The sequence below is a fragment of the Hydractinia symbiolongicarpus genome, chromosome 10 (assembly GCF_029227915.1).
Source record: "Hydractinia symbiolongicarpus strain clone_291-10 chromosome 10, HSymV2.1, whole genome shotgun sequence".
NCBI classification, from domain to species: domain Eukaryota; kingdom Metazoa; phylum Cnidaria; class Hydrozoa; order Anthoathecata; family Hydractiniidae; genus Hydractinia; species Hydractinia symbiolongicarpus.
The window spans coordinates 22744622-22770755 of record NC_079884.1 but is presented as its reverse complement, the minus strand read 5'-3'; the positions used below and the strand labels follow the sequence as shown (position 1 = coordinate 22770755).

Genomic DNA, 26134 nt, shown 5'->3' with positions numbered 1-26134 from the left:
TAAAACAACATTAAAAAGCACGACATGTTTCAACAGCAGCGCTTATTTTTACAAGTATTTTATACTATATGAACATACGAGATTGTTACGTTGATAGAAATGTCGAAATCATTAGTAGAGCAAGCTACTCTCTATATCAGCACTCTCCTTCCTTGACACTGTCGACACTCTCCATTCTTGCGACAGTATTAACACTCTTCACCCTTTCCACACTGGCTCCAACTAGGAGCACTCTCCACGCTTCTCATACTGTCCACACTCTTCAGCCTTGCCACACTGTCTATCCTTGCCACACTGTCCACACACTCCATCTTCACCACACTGTCAACACTCTCCATCCTTGACACACTTATTGATATGCTTTTAACTTCCATATCCAAAATAACTTGCAATGTTAACCATTAGAAATAATTTTTTCCATTTACTTAAAAAAGTGAATTTGGAAACGTTTTCATGTAGAAGTTTGTATGTTCAACTGGAAATTTGTATGTACAAGATTTTAATAACTTTACCCAGTAGAATTCTGCGTGAATTATTATGCTGCGTTGTGTGGCATGTTGCAAATATTTAAAGTATTCTAACACACCAGTCAAAACTGAGATCACATTATTCATTCAAAATAAATATGTTCATGTACATATAGCTATACCAGGCTTGGAAGTATAAACTGTCTGTTTCATATAGTTACAAATTGTCATAAAAAACTATGAATGTAAGAAATATTAGAAGTAATGACACCACAAACCTTTAGAAGACTTTTTTGAAACAACATCTCAACAACTTCTTTAAGAATAGGTAATACACCACTGTGATGAACTCCGATTCCATTCTTCAACAGTTCTTTCATCCACAATACCTAATATAAATACGCAAAATCTTATCATTATACCATAAGGGGGAAAACCTGAAATGGCATCATCACAACAATGAAAACCACTAATTAATGTTTTAATGAAATTAATTAAAGTGAATAACTTTCACAATATAAGTGAGAAAATAACAAAAACAAAAAAATGCCAGAATTACAAAAAAGTATAAGAACTCAGCTGCTTAAGAAAAATGTCCTCAGTGAGTTATCCAATTTAACTATTGTAACGTTATGGTAGAACTGACCTGCTGCATACAATACACAACCCATAGTGCTAAATACCCGGAAGCGATAGTAGCTACATCTTTTTTAAATAAACAAAACTCGTTTTATTAGTGCCAACCCCATCTTTGAATATAAGTGCAGGAATATCACATCTCTTTTGCATAAATTTTCGGGATAAAAATGAATCTCTTTACTAGCACCATCCCTTCTTTTTTAATTAAAAACGGAATATCAGCAAAATTAAAAAGTGCTTCAAGGTGTTTTACTTAAGCAGATGGCCCATGTATTTATGACAAAAATTTGTGATGTTTTGAAGAAGGAATTGGGAGATAAATATGCTGTTGGTAAATTCTTGATATTTTAAAAATAATAGGGTGACAGTAACACTTTTTACAAATGGATTTTTCAATCAGTGTGTTATCTATACGAACAACCTTTGGTATTTCCTGAATATAAAGACTTTCAGGCACATGGGAGTGGTTTTGTTTATTTTTTTAATTTGCTGAGTCAGCAGATATACTCATTTATAAATATGCAATAAAGAAGAAAAAGGTAGCTTTCAAAAGCTCCAAATTTTTATAATCTCAGATTTTTCATTGGCTTTTGTTTTAAAAAAATCTTTGGTTGGTTGTATCAAAAGGGTGTGTGGAAAACTTTTTTATGTATATTTTTTTACAATAGCCTTTTTTTGTTTTGAAAGAAATCTCATTAGCATATGATGCTACATCTAGCTGATGTTAAAAGAAAAACATTCAAGAAAAAAAAATCTGCACACCTTTTTAGAGCTGTATGATTTGCAACGCTTGTGGTAAAATTTTAAAGAGAAACGAAAATTCTTTTACAAGCTAGGGCTCTTAAGGTGAGGCGCTATGATTCAATTTCCCGTATTAAGTATTATCCAGGAGACCCTGCATAATTTTTCCTACTATGAGAAAATCGAAATAGTTAAGGTGGGAAAAATTACGCTGAGTTTTAAACAATTTTTTTGCAGTTTGAATTCTAACTGGGCTTTTTTAATGGTTAATTCTATGTTTTTTTGCCCATGTGGTCAATATCAGGAAATCCTTTGTTTTTAGCGCGAATAGCCTAACTCACCCGAAAAAATATAATTAATTATTATATTATTTATGAGGGTAAGAAGTGATTAAGCCGACTTTGTGCTCATTGGTTGATTGTAATTGAGGTGGATCTGACATTTAGTTGCATCTAAGCTTTCATTTTAGAGGTTTTTGATACCCTTAAAAGAAGGTTAGTTAACTAGGCTAAAAAACAAAATTGTAGCTTTTATTTTAAATGTTCTCAAATAATCTATAAGGTTTATAAGAATAAAGAAGTGATTAAGGACAAGTCTTAAAGATACACCCTGGGAAAAAACTTACTGTTACATCTCGAATTATTTTAAAAGACAAAACATAAAGGTTGTCACAACTGTGATAACAGAATCTTAAAGGATTTTTTAACAAAGGGAAAGAGAAATTCAGACAAAAATTTTAAGATTACATTGCTTTTACTTTCATTTTAGCTCAACTTGCTAATTCTCCTTTCACATTAAGAACATTCCCAGTAACATAAATATATACCTGGGGTAATGATTGATCATCTCCCTTCAATTTTGATATAGATTTATTGAAGAACATTGTTATATGACTTCGTTCTGTTGACGATACAAGATCTATACTTTTGACCATGTCAGCATTTGCATCACATTTCTTTTTCGACAGTGTAAAAGCAACTACTGGCAACTGGTCCTTCTTTTTTAACATTTGAACAACAGACAACCAAATATTACGGTCCTAAAAAGAATGCACTTTCAACTGTTAAACCTCGAAATAGTAAGAAAATTGCCAAAAAGTCTTAATAAGGTATGAAGAAGGAAAACTTCTTTAAACTTATAAAACATCTAGACAAAAACTAAAATGTGTAACTAGTTAAAAGGTTTGAAATAATATAAAATAGGGAGTTTAAAATGTTTTGAAACTGTTGTCCCGGTTTTAGGGGGAAAAACTGTTTAAAGGGCGTTCGGTAGAAATTGACAATTACAGCTATTAAGTAGGGAAAATTCTTCATTTGAAGTTTTCGATACAAAGACATGATCAGGCATCAGTTTAATATGATAGCAAAACCTACCAATTTAGGATTTCCTTGTCGAATACCTTTTGGTCCATAATTCTCATCAGCCTTACTTGCTCGTTCCTTTTTGGCTTGGACAGCTGCTCTGTAGCCTTCAATAATAAATTTCCCTTTTTGATCCAAGATGCAAAAGAGCTCATTTGATGTTTTGTTGCTGTTACCGGTGTACAAGTAATGCTCTAAAGGAACGGGGCGTTTCTTTGTCTGCACTACGTATACTTCCTTCTTTTTTGTTTTTCTTATAAAAATAAAAATAAAACAAAGCTACGATAACATGCACAGTTTGAAAAAATGTTAGGTGCAAAAGCTAATAAGCATCTCACCCAATCCACGATGCAAACTCCAGTGTGTTTGGAACTGTTGCTGACAATAAAATAATTCCCACGTGGGAGGGAAGCATGATCAAAACCTCTTCCCAAACGACACCTCTCTAAATAGAAAACTGACATCAAAATTATTTTTTCCACCTTTTAAAAATGTAAGAAATAAAAAATAACATACATCAATATCATTTATATAATGAATTTCATCGAATATGACCCATTCTACATCACGAATAACATCTGAACCATTGTATAACATCGATCTGATGAAAACAAAAATATTTTCTTATACAAAATGAAGCAAACAAAGGTGGAGGAAGTAAGTAATTTAATTTAATTTAAAGTTTCTACCGTAATATTTCAGTTGTCATGATTAGGCAAGATGATTCAGGTTTGATCTGCACATCACCAGTTAATAAGCCAACTTCAGGGAAAGTATTTTTAAAATCTCGGAACTTTTGATTAGAAAGAGCTTTAATAGGGGAAGTATAAATAGCCCTAAAGGAAACAAAAACCAGATAAAAGATGAAGTTATTGGAAGTTATAATTATAACAATGAAGCAATTTAAGGACCTTCTCATGTGCTTTTGCGCCAAAGCAATAGAATATTCTGCAACAACAGTTTTCCCAGCAGAAGTGTGGGCAGCAACAAGAACATTTTCATGTCTTTCAAGATGGAGAATAGCTCGTTTTTGAAAGCTATCCAATTCAAAAGGATACTAAAATAGAATAACAGTCGCATAATACTAAAATAAATAATTTAAAAACTATTAACTACCATCAACAAGAAGACCACTACAGTTTAAACACACATAATACTTCTTTGTTGTCACAGTCTTGTGATTTATAAAATAAAATTAACTGGGTAGTGGGTACAATAGATTTCTACTTGGTTGTATTGTGGTTGATTCAAAGAAAACACAAAGATCATTATTTTAGTTCTAAATTAGTAGTAAAATAATTCTGGGAAATCCATTTTATTAATACTTTCAGAAATTTAACTAATTGCTGGGAAAATTCCAAGAATTACACAAAGATAAACAGACAATACTAAAAAACTTTTGTTAATTTTGTGATCAAAATAAGCTACTGTCAAATTATAAAAATAAAATTAGTCAAAACAAACTTATCAGAACTAGAGCATAACTTTATCAATAACTTATCAACACACTGCAAAACATTTCCTTATAATTTCATAACAGTATATCCCTGAAAAATACGAAACTATAAACTTAAATAATCACGAAAAAAGAAATTAATTGTATCATGCAAGTTTCTCTAGAGTTACTATAAATTCCAATTTTCAATGCATAATACTCAATCCATCTTCAGTGTATAGTTTTAAATCTAATAAACTTTTATATGTCTTTATTATCAGTTTTTCCTTTTAATTTACTTTTAGTCCAAATATTTTTACATTAAGTATAATACAAGCAAGTAGAACCTTTAGGACTATATTTCATTAATTCCAATAAAAAAAGGATCGAAACAAATAATACCAACCTTGAAGGCCATATCAGGAACTTGACGATGAAAATCTTTCACATCTGAATTGTCCAGAATAGCCCATTGTTTCTTCTCGTTTGCTTTAGGTTTTAATGAACCCTCTGGCTCATTCACCTAGAAGAATTAGCTTGGTTTAAAATATTGCATGTAAACAGCAATTAGCCTGAAGAAGATGTACATTATAATATACATTTTTTATTTTAATTCACGATCTACTGAAATACCAAGCATTACATAGCGCGTATCAATTATTCTTAGCAAGTAAGGTTTTTCATCTTCAATGACGATGTATATTATTAAAGTGAATTTCATTAAAGTAAAAAGTTATTAAGAAAAAAAATTCTTAAGTCGTCTCGTCTTTAAATATATATTTAAAACCGTCCAGCTAAAAATGTTTCTTTTTACTAACTAAAATTTTGGCGTTTGTTTTGGTTATTTGCTGCAGTATTTGCAATCATTAAATTACCTGCAATATCTGGTCTGGAATTTCTTCTTTTACTGAGAAAGTAACATCTACAGGACTTTCTTGTTGAGTGACAGCAATGTCTTTTTCGGAGACATCAATGTACAATGCTGCTAAATCCATGTCAACTGACAGAATATCGGTAATACTAATAGTTTGCTTGTCAGAACCCGATGATAACCCTGTCAAAACAAAACGTCACGATTCCACTCTCAAATATGCGTGAATACAGTTAATAAAAATAAATATGTTCTCATATATTAACATTCAAGATCACAACAATGGTGGTGAAGCAAATTTATCTTATTAGTTGCATGTAACCTCAAAAACAAGATATTACATTTTGTCTAACACTATAACAAGATTAAAAATACAAATTGCTAGATTATTGTATTGTAGTCCTTTTTTAGCTTGCACATACAAAAAATCAAACCTTAAAAAAGAAAAAGAAAATTTCAGAAAATTGACAAAATAATTTTCCCTATTGGGTTAGAATGCCCTGCAAATTACCCAAGTTCAAAGTTAGTTGATCTTGATATTAAAAGTGTTGTGACAAATAGGGAGAAACTTATACACTCTGCATATAACATGTCATATGAATTATGATGACGACAGCAATGACCAGTGATTGTTGTAATAAAATATTACGCAAATTTAATTCCAACCTAGCATACCACAATGATTTACCTTTATTTACCTTTATTTTTAACTATAATAATTTACCCTTCAAAAAAATTTTGGACCGTTTGGACTATTTCAATATTCCTTATGCTATAATGTAAGAAAAAGAACAAAATTTTTATTCTTTATTCTTTTCATAGTTGGTAACCTTAAATTTCAGTTGATACCTAGCAATCCTTCACTGGTGCGAATGTGAACACGGACGAGACATGGATAAACAAGTCTGCATAATTTTACTTACAGGTAGAACTAACATATTTATTTTTTAATTTTGAAAGTGAAATATTTTTATAAGATGTAAAGTTGTTTCCGTATTGCTGTGCCACAGATTTTTTGTGGCATGTGACTCAGTTATGTATTATGTCAGGTATGCTTTAATTTTTACTGACTGTAATAGCCAAAATAGATGTCTTTTTACTGAAAATTAAAAAAAAGGTCTCTATGAACAATTATTTCTTAAAAACTTAAAAATAATTCTGCATCAATGTTCACACATAGCTAAGCAATTAAACTTAAAATTTAATACATGTACATGATTTTTATTTTAAATAGATTATTATTTAAGACACAGGTTGTGAAATTTCTTGATCGTTCAACATGCCACAAATTAGAATATCATTTTTACTTCAAAAGGATTTATTTTGAAAGGCAAGTTGTAAAAATTATTGATGATACATGCTGCAATGCACTACATATAATTGCTAAATTTTATCATAAATTACCTAGCGATAAGACTCATCTCTTTAGCATTTACGCTTTGGTCCATCCCAAAATAAACTGCCCTTTTGACTTATACACTAGTTGCTAGCCATTATAGAAAATCCACAAGATGTTTTTCCATCTGCAGTTATCATATCTAGGCCCTTTTAGATATACCCAGCCACGAGAATTTTTTTCTGAAAAGCCAAATTTGGTCTCAGAACATCTGATCTACTATGTCTGGTTATGTAACCTACATGGATTCACACTCTTCTCGCAGTTTTTTGAGGGATGAAATTTGCGGTAACATTGCAAGAATAAATTTTGGCAGTTGAGCAATTTAGCTTTGTTTTGCAGAAGAAACTTCTAAACACTAAAATATGCTCTTTGTCGATGAAGGTCAGATTGACTTGAGGCATATAAAATCTTTCGTCTTTTTCTTGAGTATCAGTGTATTACACTGGTCGATCATAAGAGTGGGACCATTAAAGGTGCCTAATCACCCAAAATTAACTATAAAAGAACAATGAGACAGAGTTCGATAAAATTGCCATTTTGGTAGGCTCCGGTCCCGCTGTTCTTTTTGGATTGTTTTTCTTTGCAAAAACATGGCAACAAAAAATGGAAAGAAATTTTGGTTCTGTTTAAAAAAGTGTCCACGCATAAAAACATCCGTATCACTTTCTCCACTTAGAATTAATTTTCTTCCAGTCTATTCGCCATTGTTTTTGGAGAGCAGACAAAGTAAAAAAGGCAGAAGAAATCACAGCATTGCCTTGTGGTAATTATAATAATTAATGCTTATCACGCTCTTTCTTTTTTTATTGGCATGACCGGGATTACTGCATATCATAAGCCAAAACACTCAACGTGGGAGAATGGTCATTGTGATAGTTGAAGATAGTTAAGCACTATGGAGATAATTAAATTTAGAGCATGAAAGGGAAAATTCTGAAAATTTAGGTATTCTAATTGTCTAGATCTGATACTGTCGCCATAAGGAAACGACTAATTGTTTGAACAAAGGAAAATAATCAAAAAGTAAGACAGCTAGCGAGGCAAACCTGTCTTCAGAATCAACAACAAGAAGAGGTCAGTGTTGCAAAGAAGTTTGATTTGAGTAAGTTGAAACATTTAAATAACACAGAAACTTCGATTGATTTATCTGATTTTATCATGTTCAGAACTTTGTAGATACATTTATAAAAGCATAACGATGGAAACACAGCTACAGATGTTCTCCCTAATTCATTACTTTTGCTGTAATGGCATGAATCTAGCAACCATATGATCGATTTTGCCATGTGTTTATTATTGCTTGATTCGTGCAATGAAATGCAATGGCGGTTCTGTAGTCGAAGAGAAATTGGGGTGAGTTTGTTATTTCTATGACACATTTGAACATGTTCTGGTTGTCAGTTTACTAATAAAATTTTCAGGATAATGTTTTCACATGCATATCTTTACAATAAAATAGGCACCTCTAAAAAAAGTTGCCTATAGGGTGATTACGCGCATTTAAGGGCGGTTGACATTAATGTTCAATGTACGCTTTTGGAAATGCAGCACAGTTGAGAAGCAAAAGCCATGGGACGAAGTGGATACCTCACATTTTTGTATCTAAATGTTGTTACGATGAAACACGCAGGGTTGATGTTTGCACTACATATTGGATGTATCTTGGTATGTTGGTAACTTGGTAACCCCATGAACGGGGTTCATGATGATACAGATTATTTCCATCATACTCGTTTGAGCAATTATACATCAGTAAATTTTACAAATTTCTTCAAATAAATCCTAAAACAAAAAACCCATGCACGCACCTGTTGCTTATATAATAAATTTCTATTTTATTGTTCAGCTATGGGAGAATATCATGTTAAATTATTTTTTTTATAACAAAAATCATTTGTACAGAGATTAATGTTGGAAGTTTGCAGATTGTTTTTTAACTTTGCTGCTAAGGCATATTAATTGTTTGGCATGGAAGTCATTAATTTTAGTGGATGAAAGTCACATGTTATATGAATTTTAAGAATGTGTCATTAGGAATTTCTCATACAAATCTTTCAGGTAAGTCCAGCCTGCAAAAGTATCCAAGGATCCCTTTAAGTATGTACAATCAAACTAAGCACATAATAACTCAGTTATCTTTTTATCGATAAAAATAAACACAAAAAACAACACATAAAGATTTCTGTATATTAAATTTTAGCAGCGTATGCGTATTCTCATAAATGTCATTCAAAAGAGAAGGCATGCTCGGATTTTTAATACTTAGAAGAAATTTATCTTCTTTATCTTGTAAACAAAACAAAGATAAATCATACCAGGCAATGAATAAATTTCATTATTCAATGTAACATCAAAATCAAAACCAGGAGGACGGATTAGTAACTTATCTAAAAAGTAAATTATTAATAAATTGTTAATAAATACAAAAACATTTTTGGTAATTAGTAAAGAAAGTAAAAAATAGTTCTTTAATTTTCGTTACACAGATAACGCCCCCCCCCCCCCCCCAAAAAAAAAAAAAAAAAAAAAAAGGATAAATCTTAATAAAAACCATGTCGTTTTAGCACAACACACACTTCTTTTAAAGAGGATTCTTATTGTTATTAAAGCTTAACAATTTTATAAATTATTATTCCTATAAAAGAAAATGGGGGTTCTCATTAATTAAGTTGTGAAACATTGGTTCGAATAATAGACAATGCAGTTAAATAGTCTTATTTTAGTAACAACAATGTCCGGTCCGGTAAATTAATAAGAAAATAAATTGGCAATTCTAAAATAACTTTGTACCTTTGGATAATTCTAAAACATCATCCTTGATATTTGATTTGGTAAACTTCTCCAGAGTTGGCAAGTCCATTCCACCTGAAAATATTCACAAGAGTATTTACTTAACACTCTCTCTACTTAAGTTTCAGTTACCATGTACAGAAAACAACATAGTTTTTTACAGTTTTCTTTTTTTTCACAATGATAAAAAATTGCAACACACACCTGGCCAGAAAGGGCAGTTGGAAGATTCTCCTTTTACAGAATCTGTAAAAGCTCCAGGTTTACGCTTCAATGACATGGAATTTTGTGCATTAAGTCCAACTTCTCCTTTGAATACCTTTAAAAATAGTTGAATTAGTTAGAACAAAAATTTTTAGTTTTAAACCTAGAGAAAAAAAACAGTGTATGCAAATATTGAGTGCCAATTTGTATATGTGTATTAGCCACACTTTAAACAAAAATAACAAAATCGATAAAAGAAAAATTTCTATTTTGAGGGGATTTTTTGCCATTTAGACACTTGCTAGGGAGAAGTGAGAATCTAAATTTAATTCTTATTTATAACAAAAAAACTTTTATTTTCTAATTATTTATAAAATTTTACATTTCAAAGCAAAGCTCACTTGGTTTAGCAAAGTCAAAACCAAATAAAAAACATCTACTTCAGATCTTCACACGTCTTTTTAATCAAGGTTTTTTTGCTGCATGCCTTGTTAATTTAAAGGGAAACCAGATGCTAATTTAGAACAAAACAATGACAAGGAAAGCAGGTGATTTTAGATTCGTTGAATAAAATATTAAAACTTGACTAATTTCAATCTATTTGTTGAAAAGGATAAAAAATTATTAAACAGTGTTTAACTAAAATACTCAGTAATTCTGTTTTAAATAAAAAGTAATAAAGTATTACATTTATCAAAACTACACTTTGGGCCAAGGAAAGTTGATTATCTGTTTTGCGTGATAGCCTTGGAAAAGTAAGCAAAGGTTAAAAATGCAAGTACGCCTGCATTTTACGACGTAAAAAATCAAAGGCCACAATTTTAAATTGTTTCTTTTTAAAAATTGTAATAGATACCAGTAAATATAACCAAGACATTAATGTATACCATAAACAACAAAAATTAAGACTAAAGATTCAAATAAAAAATATTGTCAAATTTTTCATTAGAAGATTGACAAACACTGGGCTATTGTTTTAATGATGAAATGAAAAATGAAAGAAAATTGCAGAAATGCAGAGTTTTGAGTATAAAATCAACAAAGGCATTTAAAAAAGCTTGGTGAACGCAGTCACACAAAAAAAAACTTTTCTTGGCCTTATAGCTAACATAAACAAAGAACAAGTAGTAAAATACCTCATGGTGACTTTGAAGTTTGCCTGTTTTCGGATCACGTTCCATTGCTAGTTCACTTGGGCATGGAGAAAGGTTAGTATCCATCAAACTTTCTAAATCTTTTTCACGCTGCCAGTATCTAGAAAAAACGCATCAACAATGGCTTAACATTCAGAATAATATTCAACTCACTTATCTTGATTACACGGCAGGCAATTTTTATGATGCAATATCATACTGCTGTGCTGTCTGAAATGCATGAATAGGAATATCCTGTGGCGAAATTAAGAATTCTTCAATTTCACTTTTTAGATCAGGATAGACAGGAGGAAGGCCAAGTGGGAGCTAAATAAGAATGAAAAAATGAACAATAAAATTGTGTAAATGCATATATTTGTAATGACATCAGTATATAAACTCAGTATATTCTCACTGTGTTGGTAGGCAGTATCCTTGGAGATGAAGAGGTTCCTGTCACCAGTTTTACATCACCAGACAGGCCAAGTTGAATAACATCAAAATCTAGCTCTGGTGAAACTTTTGAAACGTCTAAAGGAAAAATAGATTTTGTTTATATGAGGTATATAATAACACACACGTATACATCAAAACTTCTTAGCAGGACCTATTCTTATTATGCTTCACATCATGATTATTTTGCTCCACATCATGATACATCATGATTTGCTTAGACATATAGAAAATACCCCCATCAAGTTTTAGATCCCATCCCCCAAGTTGCACACCACACCTATCTTGTAACTGATAAATGTCAATTAACCCAATTTCAAAAATATTATATCTGAACAAAACTTGTACAATAACTAACTGAAAAATAAAAAAATCTCCACTCAATTTTAAAAAATTCAAACGATTTTAGAATTTTCATGCATGCCCCATTATTTTTTTATCCTGCCAAGAAAGAGTTCTGCCTATTAATTTCCGAAATTTCTGGTCTCCCAGAAAAGCCAAATTTGAAATGATCCAAATATCCAACCCCATGTAAGTGCTTGGGGAGGGCAAGGTTCACACTATAACTTTTAACAAACCTAATTGAAAAAGGTAATGTCAAATTCATAACAATAGAACGTTCATTTCAGGTAGAATTTTTAGAACAAATTGCAAGAAACTAACCTATACGTTTCTTTTCACCTTCCCGCAGCTGAGCATCCATGTTGACGTTTATACTAGATTTTAGGTGATCATTTTTGTTGTTCTATACGATAGTATAATAATATTAAACAGTAACATTTTCTAAGGTCAGTGAAAATAAACAAAATAAATATGAAATTATGTCAATATGTACAAGAGCCACATGTTATTTTATTCTTGCTAGCTTTTATTATGCCAAATGTGATTTGAAGGAAAAGTTTATCTGTTTCAAACACTTTTAAATAAAAATAATGGCTTTTGGCTATATTAAGTCTTCTAAATTTAAATAAAAACTACAGAATGAATTCCAATTATCTTTGCCATCAAAATATTAATCACGACTCTTTTTTACTTTTTTATTTTCTACATGTAGTTCATCAAGCTAACACAAAAAGTATTTTATTTCTTTTAATAACAATAATAATAATAGCTTGCAGTGCCAAAAAAATTCTTTCTTAATACAGACAGCAAAAAGAAGAAGAAATTCTAACAAAAAGTCAACATAAATATCTAATATCAATTTCCACTATTAATACTTCCTGTAAAAAATAGTTTGTCGTAAAATATAGGAAATTCTGATCCCTTGTTTAAATAATGTAACCATTAGGTGACAGATAACTGCCAGGGGTCTGGAAACAAATAATTCAAATTCAGGTAATTTGCATGTGATTTTATTCTTTATTGATGGTAATTTGTTGCGTCGACACCAAAATGTGTAAAAACTTCAGAAATTAAATCTTGTCGTAGTTGCACACACCAATGTTAAGTCAGCACCAGTTTTCATTTGCTTTATTAGTTGCACAAAGCAGCAGATTAAAAGAATCACATACACAAGGTCTAAATATCCCCAATTATTTTGGTGAAACATATAAAATATTCTCCCAAATGTCATGCTGTCTTAATTACAATGACATATCAGGGGTTGACAAATACTAAAAGCAAGTGTGCTTTAATAAACAACTAGTTATCAGGACTGTGGATGATTCCACTAAGGCAGAAAAACAATAAAGAGGATAGCTGATTTAAAATAATTTTGTTAACATAATCAGCCTGTTCATATGCAAAAATGTTTTTCAGAAATTTAATAACATGTTGCCTGGATTGTGTAGTTTACAAAGCACTGATGTATGGAATCATGTGATTTACACAAAAGGTTACAGAGAGATAGAGGTTTAAAGGTTATTTGGTCTTAAAATGCTTTGTAATGGTTTTATTATTTTATTGGTTTTATTACTTGAAGATATTGACATGGAAGTATTGTTACTGACGTAACATTCAATTACAGTGACCAATTCACACACGCATTTTTCAGTGACTTTAAAGAAGAATGAACATATACACTTAAATAAAAAATACCATTATTTAATAAGAAATTCACCAGCTTGAAAGTCTAATAAATAATACAAAGTCAAACAAATCATGAAGCTGAAAAATTACAACTTAAGAGAATACCAGAACTGTCTCTTTAATGCAAAGCTACAAATACAAATTTATGTACACAGCATGTAAAGGAACAAAACTGTTACAGATAAATTCACCATTTACTGTAGATGGTAGTGTTACATTTTCTACAGTGAGCCATCATAGTATTACTGTTCATTGTGCCAAATTCTTTTTAATGTCTTATCATATGTGTGCTATTTGTGCTTTGAGAGATAATACTCTTGTTCTAATTCTTTTAAATCATTTCCTATTTGTTCACGGAGCTGCCAAAGTTTCTTCTTAGTTTCATCTTCTATTGTTTTTAGGTGTTGTGAACGCTTCTGTAGACTCATATTTACAGCAGGAAAGTCGTTTAAAATCAAAAACTCTTTTATATCAGATATTAATTTCATGAGTGACTCCCCAGCTCGAACCTAAAACAGCAAAAAAATAATTCAAATGTTATTGCTACTAGAAAATACACATAGGGTTATAGCATCACAGGGTGGCTTAAATAAAGTAAGTATGTTAACAATTAATCTTTTAAATCCACTAATCCTTTAATTAGCCAATTTATTGTGATAATTTTAAGCATGAAATCTACTTGGTTTGCAATAAAATTTTCTGGGTAACCTTATATAGCCCCTACATGTTTACATACAGAATTTGATTGCAAATTGATGAGCAGATCCCAATTTATGGGTACATCAGCAAAAAGTTAGGGACCTGGGACAAGTAAAGAAGCGCAATTTAAAAAAAAAATTTTGTTCATCAATTCACGTTTATAATACCTATGCATTAATAATGCTTGAAAGTATATCCCTTAAGAGTTCCAAAATTACTGATGACAAAAAATGTCAAAATTTGCTGTTACTTAAATATGACATCATAACTTATGCGGCATAATTAAATCTAAAATTCTTTAAATGTAAATATCTTGAGAACAAAAAGAGCTTTTTAGAAAATTGAAAAAGACTTGTTAACAACTTTTTAAGCTCTGTAATATACGTCAAACATCATTTCATAACTTGTGCTCTCTTTCACAGGATTGTGACGATGTTACTTGTAAGTATTTACAACTTGCTTTTATATTTAGACTAATGGTATAGTCGAAACATTATGTATATTTTTTAAACATCCTTAAATTAAATTCAAGCCAAATTTACTTTCTTTTATCTCCAAATCCACGACAAATTTATGTTTTTCTGCTGTTACTAAATTGAAGGATAATAAAGTTTTTGTCAACAATTTATTATATTTTTGTTAAAAGATGTAAATTTACCAAGGTTTAAATTAGATATATTAAATCATTTCACAAAATTCACTGACTGTGAAGAAAAAACCTCTTATCAGCTGTGGTCTGGGAGTACTGTAGGCCACCTGCTGTTCATCCTTTGTCAATGGTCATTTTTTGCAGCAACCAGTATAGAAATAGGTGATTTGAACAATAGATGAAAAAATAGGATTCACAATTCTAACACTTTCTTTGTATAATGTTTCACAAAAAGGGCATTTTGATTCATAAAAAACAAGTCAAATCCTGTTTATATAGGCTATAATACATCTTTAAAAATGTTTTATTTGGTCCTATAGTTAAATAAAGTTTTCTCTTCTTCGGGTTTCAGGTAAATATTACAAGAGATCACACTATGTTAAAAAAATGTAGCTCTGCTAAATTATATCCATACAAACTTTAAAAATTTTTCTTCATCAATTTAAATTTTAACTTCCTTTCTATAAAAATGAATTATGGCAACTGATACATATTTTTTTTCTTAAAATGTGTCTATTGTCAACTATACTTTACTTATACATGAAAAGAAGTGTCCTTGAAAAACAACTTCCAAACAAAAGTTCTTGGTGTACAACTTTGAAGTGTCATGCCTTTTAGTCACTAATATCATAAACCTTATTGGTATGCAACAATGTAATGCAATCACCCTAAAAATTGCTAAAATTTAAACACGTTGAGTCCCAGTCTATTTTAGGTGTACTTCGCCAGACCCAAGCCTTGAAACGGCTATGGACACATCATATATGATATTTTTTCAGAGTTTTTTAGGGTGATGTGAATACTTTATTCTAATTAGTGTGACCAATGAACACGTATACGTTATCGGGCTGCAGTATCAAAATACTAACGTCCAAACCTAATCACGTATATATACGTTGTTCCGACTTCAACATATATATACGCGATTTGGTCTGGCCAATCAGTAAGTGAAGGTAGAGCACTGACCACGCATATATACGTGTTATATTTATACGTTACAACCAATCATATTTTAATGCTCAGTGAGTTAACCAATTAAAGAACGTTCAAAATTTTTAAATAGAGCATTATTGTGCATGCAATTCTCATTTTCATCAACTGCTGTGCTAGTAAAGACGTCTGTATTCGTAAAGTGAGTTTTTTATTTTATTTTTTGTAGCAACCATTCATAAAGAAGGCATGTTCAAGGCAAGAAAATCATTTTGAACCACTTTGTAATGTAATATCATAGTCACATGAAAAATTGAGATGTAGGGATTGTCCTCATGAATAAATGTCTTTCTTATTTTCTTCGCTTATGAGTTGCTATTGCTTTATTTTCTCAGAAATGGCAAAACGTATAGTGCTGAGGAAGCTGCTGAATTGATAATGAATGAAAATGGTGAAATGGATTCAGCTGACTCGCTTGACGAAGAATTCAGTTCAGATGGTGAATCAACTTCCGAATCCGAAATAAAAAGTAAATCTGAAGAATCTGACTTTATTGGTCGCAAAATCCTACAAAACATTGCTCCCCAAACACATAGGGAAGGGAGGATTAGAACAACGGGAGGGAGGATTAGAACAAGAGGTGGTGCATTCAATATCTGTGCATTCAATATCTATCAACATTGCCACCAGTAACACAATTTTAAAGAAAACACAAATAGAATATCAAATTGCATGCTGCAACTGTTTGTCACAGTCAACATGACAAAAAAATTAAAATCATCAAAAAAACACAACAGTAATCACTACAATTAATTATTGTAGAGATATTTTGGATGTCTCCAAAACCTCAAGCAACTTGTTTGGAGACGCTCCATGTTTTGTCAAGCAGTCGGCTAATTGGTGTTTTCCTTCAACCCACTTGACAGTAATCTCATCTTGTTCCACCATCTGGCTCAATCTGGCTATATCAACTCGCAGTCTCCAACCCCTTGTGACATTTGTCGTTTTCAAGGTTTCAAATAATGACTTGTTATCGATAATACAAGTGATCTTTAGAACCTTCGTCAACTTGCAGATTTGCTGTATGACATTGGCCAAATAAAAACTAGCATCAGCTCTTCACTCAGAGCAAGTGTTTCCGAAGCAATTGGGCTTTTGGTTACCCTTTTTAGTTTCTTTGATTGCCAACAGATTGGTATAACTTCGCTTAGGTGTTTCACAAATATGATGAATGCACCTTGTGATGATCCACACTTCAAACCGGCATGAGTTGCATCTGTGTAGCAAATAATTTCACAATTTTTCATATTTGCAAATTTGGCAATAGTTATTGCAACATGCTTGCTCTTAACTTTTCGAATAATCCTGTTGGTATCTTTTAAATTTTGAACTGTAGGTTCCTTGCCATAATTAGACGTTTGGCAACTATCATAAGCCACATCAGGGCAGGTTTGTCCGGCCACCCAAGCAATTTGCCCACTCAACGATCTCAGCATGGTTTTCCTTGCTAGTCAATTTTCGTTCAATGTTAACATCATTTTCAATATTAACAGTTATCAAAGACTCTATATAGGTCACTTGATTAATCTTAATTTTGCTTTTAAATTGATCCACATCTAATCCTAGATACTTGAAGGTTGAGCTCGATTGCGTACTGATTTTGAACGTTTCGAAAAGTTTAGCAATAACATCTTCGTGGAAAGCTGGACTACCACCATACACAAAGTCATCAACATGGCAAACAAGAATTCCAGTGATTTGCTTGCCTCTATACCAGTAAAACACAGCAGGGTCGTAGGTACACATTTCACCACCAAGTTTCAACATTTCACTTCTCACTCGTTTGTACCATGCTCTAGATGCATCGTTTAACCCATACAAACATCTCTTTAGTTTCCACACTGTTCCCAATGACAATGTGTCTTTTGGTGGTTGTAGAAACAGTTCTCTTTCAATAGCATCTCCTTGAAGAAAAGCTGCAGTGATATCAAGTGAATTGATCTGCCAATCATTGCTAACTATGATAGCCATAGCAGTCGAAGACTTTGTTTGCCACAAGTTGGAGAATCTGTTCTCAACGAATGTGAATTTTCTTCAAAGCCTCTACCCACCAATCTAGCTTTCACAACCCTTTTTTCACCTTTAAATTTCTCAGTTATGACCCATTTGCTTGATACAGTTGTTTGACCAGTGTCTGGAACTTCTTCGAAGACATCATTTTCTTTTAAATTCTGCAATTCTCTCTCCTTCGCATCAACTACTTCCTGTGAAAACATTTCGACATCACACATATAGACGGGGAATTCCGGATTTTCCAGCTTGACCCATTTGGACACATAATTCCAATTGATGCTTTTTGGCTTTCTATCACCATCATTAGACACATTAACCCAATTTTTATGAGTGCCACTTCTTTTGGGTTGTGCCGAGAGAACTCTTGCACGATACCATCTTCCATTTAGATTGTATTTGATGTATGATTTTGCTTTTGCTTTCGATTCAACTTTCTTGGATTCTGTAGATGGTCTTCTGAAAAGGTCACAAAAGGTTACAACCACTACCTTCGTCTTCTTCAGTTTCATTATTGTTATGAGTATCCCTGTTTTCCTCAACTTCATTTTCACTTGTGCCAGAATCTTCTTGGTCATTTTCGTCTACATTTCTAGCTTGTTCTTGATGATATTGCTCCACATCTTCAGAATCACCATAAACATCTATTACATTCTTATCAGCCGTGTCATCATCATCATTATCATAATCATCACCATCACAATCACCATCATCATCATCATCATTATCACAATCAGTGACGCTATCGTTTATATCACACAACTTATTCAAATGGCCCTCCTTTCTCTTGAGATGATCTGACTTGAATTCACTAACTTTATAATGTTGGCTATGTTTTATCAACTGACAGGGATGCACTCGGTAAAAGTTACCACCATGTCTAACAAGCACTATTTGACCATCTTGTCCCAAAACCACACCTGGACCTTTCCAGCCCTTGGTGTTTTTGCGCTTGTAGAAGACTTTTTCCCCATTCAAATACGTCTCATCAGAATATGTTCTAACATTATGTCTAAGCGCTCTTTTAATTCTCTCACTGGATTCTGCTTTAATGAAATTCTCCCTTGCCTTATGCAGAGCAGATAGATTTTTTTTCACTATTTCACTTGACGTAGTTGGCTCCAATGCTGGTAAATGATCTGTCAGAATAGTGGGTGTGTTCACATTATGGCCAAATACCAATTGGTTTGGGCTGTAGCCACCATGATTCTGGTCTCTGCCAGAATTTTATTATGTCTTTCCACAATACCATTGCTGAAAGGAGATTCGCCTGCTGTTGTTTTTGTCTCAATATTAAGCTTTTCATTCATTTCTTGTAAAACCTCATTCGAAAATTCACCACCATTGTCAGTCAAGATTGTACTTGGTGATCCGAAGTATGCAATCCAAAATCTAAACACTCTACTGACAATGACATCTTTATGTTTCGATTTGATAAGACATGCAGCAGAGTAACAAGTTGCAGCATCAATGATATGTAAGATATATTGAATCTAGCTTAGATATAATCTATAGTCCAAACCATCATCTGATCCCACTTCTGCAGGTGTCAGGTCGCTTACTGCCTCCCGTGCCCAACCAGTCAGTGACAGGTATACAGCTGGACCTTGCTTTTTCTTTGGTAGTTCTGTAAACATCTGCCAGATCTCCAAATCATTCTTCCAACTGCCATAGTCATCATCCTCTTTAAACGCTGGTGGAGCCTTCAATGTTGTTGTTGCCATTGTTCACAAACCACTTCACCAATTGGTTTGCACACATACGTGTCAACAAATAGCCAACAAAAGGGAAAGTTATCTGTCTTACCTCAAAAAACACATCCAGGTGTGTGCCCTCAACTGCTTTCTTTCAACTCAAATGTCACTCGCACAATGATCATAAATACCAGGCGAGTTGATCTGTACTCTGCTACCATTGTTAAATGATTCTTACCTTGATGAGGTAACTTGAAGGCTTCACCAGTCTCTAATACTATTGTATTGGTTACTGAAAGATAACAACAGAATTAACACAAATCGCAATATCAACAAGACGATGTCCCTATCATAAAACCATTTGATTTCAATGATGATACTGGTTTGCAGGTAGAGGCTCTTGATGGAGATGATCCCTTGTTTTTCTTCAATCTATTCATAAAAGAACTCTTACAAGAAATCGTTGATAGATCAAATGCATATACAGATCGTGTTATAAACTTCTCTCGTCCATTGAGACGAAACAGTATCTTGAACACATGGAATAACGTAACATTGGAAGAGATGAGACAGTTCCTCGGTTTGATTTTTTACATGGGTCTCGTTGCTATGCCATCATATCGCTGTTACTGGTCTACAGACCGCTTATACAAAAACGAACTGTAATCAGTAATGTCTAGAAACAGGTTTCAATCAATCATGCGATTCTTGAATTTTGGCGAGGAACCATCATTTCAGAATGATCGATTGAGTAAGGTCAGATTTCTCTTGAATCACCTCAACAGCACAGTTGCTGATGTCTACACACCTGAAACAAGCCCGGTCGGGAAAATTTAACCCCGCAAGCGCTAAATCGCTCAAGTAAATTAGTCTGGGTGAGCGATCCACATGCGATCACAAAAGCTCGTGCAAATAAATTTGCGTGAGTGGTCGAAAAGTTTAAAATATGTTATTTCTTGTTTAAATGCCTATTTAAATACCTATTTTAGTGTTAGTCCCTTTCCTCGTTGTTTTATTGTGTTGCATAACAAAAAATGTGTGTTCTTTTTACCACCATATTGAATATGTTTACTTATGATTTCAGTGTAATAAAAGTTGGCACGGCAAACTATAATTACCAAGGCGGATGGGAAAATAATGGGAATTTCCAGAAGACTAAAAGGAGGGATAATGTTAACAAGACTTGAGTCATTTAAAACAATATTTTTGTTTATGTTCAAGGTCTACTCTGAATCAGAAAATACAACAACGCTGCTGTCATCATCGTCACTGTTGCTGTCTTCGTTATCTGACGACGAAATTGTGGTTACGTCAAACGAGCTAGAGCAGGACTTCTTATGTGGTGGTTCCCATGTTATGCATTTCTATTTGCGCCGCTTTTCGAGATATTTTATTACAGCCATTTCTGTAATCTCCTCTCTTTCTTTTTCTGTCCAAATCTTGTTATTTAAAATGATGCACAAAAGACTCTATATGGTGACGTGGCTCATACTTAACCTCCTATCGGATAAAAGAAGTGTGAGTAGACTAAATGCTCTCTCCACCATAGAGTTTGACGCTGAAAGGCACAAAACTAACTCAGCCAACATGCACAAGTGTGGAAACTCAGTACGTTTGAAGGCTAGCACTGTTTTCCAAACACTTAATGGCTCTTCCCCAGAATGGTTGGCTTTTACAAAGCTTCTTAAAGAACGCCATTCACAAAGAGCCACAACTTCATCATACCCAACAAAATCCAACGGCTGCTTAAAATGTAAGTACATTTCTTTTATATTATCAAACCCAAAAGATATATCGTCGGTAGGCCACCTCCTACAATCAAACCATATCATCGACTTTAAAACTGACTCCTGAAAAGTTTTATAACCAATAATGTCCTCTTTACCCCATTTTTTAAATGTAGAAATCTCAACCATATTTCCGACACTTTTTTTTAAACTCATTTTTGCTGAAAAAAACGTGTCCTTCTTCTATTCAATAAAATAGGATATTATAAAAGTGAATGTATAACACATGGCCTAAACAGATTCACCTGTTCCCACTGGAGTAAAAAATTTGAAAGGGACAGCTAAAACAACTTTAACACCTTCATAAAAAATTGAAAGAAGTGTTACATTTTTAAAACATAAAAAATCTGATCTTTTGATTTGTGCCGAAACATTTTTAACGATCAAAACCAAAAGTAGGAAAAAGAAGTATCCCATGGATAAAAAAAATATGAATAATATTTTATCAAGTGAAGGTATATCAACTTAAAAATTATACAAACCTCTCTACTTAAAAACGTCTTTTTCGAACATTTTATATATTATTAATAATCTAAAAAAATTAAAAAGAACGGAAAAGATATAAAAGAGTATGGGGACGAAATTGGCTCAGCAAAATATTTAGTTTCGATTTACAGGTACCGTCGATCATATGAATGAAACTTTGACGTCATTAAAAGAAAAAGTTAATTTATTTGTAGCAAACAACACACCTGTTTTTTACAACTAATAAGAAAGTTTTATGTCCCACATGCACGTGCTTGATCTGTAAAATAAAACTAAAAATAATCCAGCCGCCGCTGATCAAAGATATCAATAAAAAGTACTCGCTACACGTTGCATTACGTCTTTAAAAAATCTTTGATAAAGTAGTCTTACGCGAGCGATAAAACGCATGCGTAAATTTTTTGGCGCATGTGTGGGCGTGTGATCGCACGCGTCTCCTGACCGGGCCTGCTGAAAAGGAATTATCTTTGGATGAGTCGATGATGCTTTGGCGAGGGTGATTGGTTTTTTGCCAGTATATTAAAAACAAAGGCATAAAGATGGGGTGATTTTTTTCGAATTGTGCACCAATGATGGGTTCGTTCTATAAGCAGAGATTTATTCAGGTGTGAAATTTGCAGACACTGAAGCATTAGGACAAACAGGAGCTGTTGTTATTCACCTAATGAATCCCTATCTGGATAGAGGGTACCATGTTTTTACTAACAACTGGTATAATTCCGTGTCATTGACAAAGTACATTACGCAAAGGAAAACTTACATTTCTGGAACCCTACGAGCAGACAGAAAACACCTTCCCGAGGAAGTTACAAAGAAAAAGTTGAAAAATTGAGAAATGATTTTTCGGTCGTCAGACGACATTTCTGTCCCAAAATGGAAAGACAAAGGGGATGTTCGTATGATCAGCAATCCATTCATTCCTGAATTGGTTAAGACCGTAAACAGACATGGGAAATCTAGACTGAAGCCAAACATTGTGGATATTTACAATCAAAACATGTCCGGTATTGATCGATCAGATCAAATGCTCTCGTATCATTCTGGATTGAGGAAAACTATCAGATGGTACAAAAAGGTGACCATATCTTGGAAATTTTCATGGCAAATGCTTTCTACCTATATAACTCCATATCCAAAAGTTAAAGCCATGAAAGGATTCAAGGAAACCATTATAACGAGCCTGGTTGGCCAACCAAAGCCATCGAAACACATGCAACCACAAGCTTCTTTTCACTACTTAGCTGCGATTGAACCAACAGAAAAAAAAACACCCTGCCAGAACCTGCAAGCATTGCTCATCGAATGGTAAAAGACGCGAAACAAGATACATATGCCCTCGATGCCCACAACAACTAGCCCTATGCATTGATCCATGTTTCCGCATCCATCACCAGAATATTGGCGTTGCCGGTTTCGACGGTGCAACATCATCATCTCAAGAGGAGTAGTTTGCATCTCTTAGTATTCTCAGTTATAAATACATGTACAGACATGTAATTGTGACAGTTTATTTTGAAACAATATATATATACAAGTATGTATCATTTGTGTCATTGAAAAACGAATTTCAAAAAGTGTTATGATTACTTCCTTCAAACAGCGATATATCCAATATGGTTTGTGCAAGTAATAGACGTAATATTTCCCCAAAAAATAAATCTGTCTTTGAAAACAAGAAACCTTAAACTTTAATAAACACTTTCAAAAGAGAAAAATAACCAAGAAATTACAAAAACAATAATTATCCCTTTTTTTCCCAAACGTAAATATACGTTGTTCGGTTATTGCGAAAGATCGCACAACGTATATATACGTGATTGGGACCCAACATGTTAAGCAATTGATAAAAACAATGTGCCTGAGATGCAAAAGTGGAAAATATTAGTATAAATAGCACAAATGAAATAGATACTTTGCAAATAAACAATTGGTCGTGTAGACCTACCCAAATAAACAATGTCTAAACAATTTTTGGGACCCCCTATCCAAAGTAGCTAAACAATATTTGGGGTAAAGTACAAAATCACTTGTTTGTATAAAACAAAAGAGTGATGTGTTGCAAAAATACAATCTTAATAAAAAACATTTTTGCGTTTTCCTCTTTCTCTTACATATACTAACCACATTGGATGCGCGAACATCTATTTCATATCCATCTTCTACAGATTGTGTTAACCTAGCAACTTGTGTTTCCTCTTCGACCTGTAAAAAAATTACAAAAAAGAGCAATTTTTTTTACTGCTACCAATCAAACAATAATGCCATAGCAGATGCCACCATATTTACCTCTTAAAAAACAGTAGCGTTGCCTACACAGGAATACAAATAGAATACAACATTATTGTGGCAATATGATTACCTGTATAAAACGAACACGCACGTTATCTTTGTAACAACAGCTTAAAATGGTTCCTTTCTAAAGGTTTGACTAGATCATGTAAGTTACAAATATACCTTTGCAGCCTTGATTATTTCTGTATAATTATCAAGAATGGAATTAATATCATCTTTTAGTCTTCGTGTATAAGATTTTAGCAAGGCCTCTCGTTGTGAAGAACCAGTTCTTTGATTCATCTGTTTTTGTATAAAAAATACATATATATTATCAAGGACTTGAAAAAGTTAAATATATAACATATTTCTTGAAGAACATTGTAAGCGAAAGCAACCCTCTTTTTTTATAGGCCGTTTCCAGCAATTAAAAATTGTTCTGTATTACAACAAAAGTCATGTTTCACATTTCTTTTCTCATTGTTCCATTACATACCACACTGTAACCGACTTTTTATCTAGGTAAGCCAGAATCTACGCAAATTGAAGTAAACACATTTAGCCAATTTTAAATATAGGTCTGCAAAATACAAATGATAATGCTGTCTCTGGATGTAGAAACAGTGATTATTGACTCTGTGAGTCATACCTAATTTCTGACAATTTTGGCATGTAAACATCGCATGTCAATAAATTTGATGGCGTGGGTGTCATGGTTGCGTTTTTTCTACTTTCTATGTATTTAAAATCAGTGCGCAGCACTATTTAAAACTGGCAAGCAGTGTATAGATGTATATCTAAGTGGCTATTAACGTTAATTTATAGATTGGAATACAATATTAAAAAATTAATATTGGAATTGTTTCTTTTTTTTTCAGAAATAAATATCTTCTCTGTTTATTAAAGGGTACCTACAAAGAAAAAGAAAATATACGAAATATACAATATATACAAAATCCAACAATTTGTTTTTAAAATTTGTACACCTATTTAAGTATAGACAGGCTAACCAGAGCTTCAACCTTTCTCAAGCTGTCATTATAGCAAACATGAAATCATGCAGAAAACGGCCTGTTATGTCAAAAGTATGCAGACCAGATAAAAAGTGAAATATAGTGGAGACCATGTTGAAACTTTATCACACAAAAATAAATAAGTTTTAAAATTAGCATCCCTTTCAGTTCATATTTCCTTTAAAAAGAGTAACTTGTATTATTAAAAATTAATAACTCTATCATTTATGTTTAAAAAACCTTTAAAATGTCTTGCGAAGTTGTAGTTAGAGATGTTGTGGTAAACTTTGGTTAAAAATTTGTGAAAGAGGTATTTATTGTAGGTGTTGCGGCCCTTAACAAAGAAGTATTCAAAGGATATATCACCCTTATTCTTGGTGGGTCTCTGATTATATAGCTTCTGAAACTAAATATATACTGGAAAAATTTTTATTGTTTGAGGAAGTTTCAAAAGTTTTCCCTGGAAACACTTTGCCAGTGCCCAGACCAATGTGGTGTGAAACTCTGCAATTAAGGTAACTTGCATAATTTCTGATAATGGTACGATAGCTTTTAAATTCGCTTCTGTGGCTTTGTGTTCTCCTTTTCAATAGGCTATAGACGAAGATAGGTTTTTTCGTGATATTTCACTTTACATTTTAGCCAGCGTACTGCATTTGCTGCTTGTGTCTGTAATGACGATGTATGATCAAAAAAGATACAAGATGCACTGGGGGTAGGCTGGGGAAGCGTTGTCTGTGGAAACCTTTGCCTGATCCCTTTTTTTGCTTAAATAAATTTGTCTATAAATGCCACAGATGGTAAGTAAAGGAAACAAAAAACACCTTAAGCAGTACCAGCACCCTTAGCACTATTTTTTTCTTTTTTACTTTGCAACCTGGTCCCCAGGACATCTTATATTTTTTGTAACATTGTGGGACAAAGATCGCTGGCAAACACATTAATTATAAGATTTACTAACAAGTAAAAAATATAAAGGTCTAAATGTGCATACTTATGTCGTCACACAAATGG

The 26134-nt window shown here is 32.7% G+C and overlaps 3 protein-coding genes across 3 annotated transcripts in view; 1 reads left to right on the top strand and 2 right to left on the bottom strand.

Moving 5' to 3' along the window:
• LOC130612355 (SKI2 subunit of superkiller complex protein-like) overlaps positions 1 to 12442 on the bottom strand; it is a 42246-nt gene extending 29804 nt beyond the window's left edge. Inside the window, exons 1-16 of the mRNA XM_057433661.1 lie at positions 12157 to 12442; positions 11456 to 11571; positions 11261 to 11367; positions 11044 to 11161; positions 9908 to 10022; positions 9704 to 9778; positions 9229 to 9300; positions 5519 to 5697; positions 5050 to 5166; positions 4120 to 4265; positions 3898 to 4044; positions 3725 to 3809; positions 3547 to 3653; positions 3221 to 3461; positions 2674 to 2886; positions 746 to 856 (exon numbers count right to left, since the gene is read on the bottom strand). Of these exons, the coding sequence (XP_057289644.1) occupies positions 746 to 856; positions 2674 to 2886; positions 3221 to 3461; positions 3547 to 3653; positions 3725 to 3809; positions 3898 to 4044; positions 4120 to 4265; positions 5050 to 5166; positions 5519 to 5697; positions 9229 to 9300; positions 9704 to 9778; positions 9908 to 10022; positions 11044 to 11161; positions 11261 to 11367; positions 11456 to 11571; positions 12157 to 12196 (1989 nt within the window). The 5' untranslated portion in view covers positions 12197 to 12442. The remainder of the gene's footprint in view (positions 1 to 745; positions 857 to 2673; positions 2887 to 3220; positions 3462 to 3546; positions 3654 to 3724; positions 3810 to 3897; positions 4045 to 4119; positions 4266 to 5049; positions 5167 to 5518; positions 5698 to 9228; positions 9301 to 9703; positions 9779 to 9907; positions 10023 to 11043; positions 11162 to 11260; positions 11368 to 11455; positions 11572 to 12156) is intronic.
• LOC130612360 (nucleolar and coiled-body phosphoprotein 1-like) overlaps positions 1 to 26134 on the top strand; it is a 114573-nt gene that overhangs the window by 23069 nt on the left and 65370 nt on the right. The window lies entirely within an intron of this gene.
• LOC130612373 (mediator of RNA polymerase II transcription subunit 22-like) lies at positions 13533 to 24437 on the bottom strand. Its single transcript, XM_057433677.1, has 3 exons — positions 24291 to 24437; positions 23958 to 24038; positions 13533 to 14030 (listed from the first exon to the last, which is right to left on the bottom strand). Exons 1-3 carry the CDS (start codon positions 24408 to 24410, stop codon positions 13812 to 13814), a joined length of 420 nt encoding a protein of 139 aa, XP_057289660.1. The 5' UTR covers positions 24411 to 24437; the 3' UTR covers positions 13533 to 13811.

What these genes read in the sequence shown, in the direction of transcription:
- LOC130612373 (XM_057433677.1), bottom strand. Translation starts at nt 24,410, where the DNA reads ATGAATCAAAGAACTGGTTCTTCACAACGAGAGGCCTTGCTAAAATCT. An exon ending in AAATAATCAAGGCTGCAAAG is followed by an intron (nt 24,039 to 24,290) that starts GTATATTTGTAA and finishes ATTTTTTTACAG; the next exon opens with GTCGAAGAGGAAACACAAGT. An exon ending in ATGTTCGCGCATCCAATGTG is followed by an intron (nt 14,031 to 23,957) that starts GTTAGTATATGT and finishes TTGCTGTTTTAG; the next exon opens with GTTCGAGCTGGGGAGTCACT.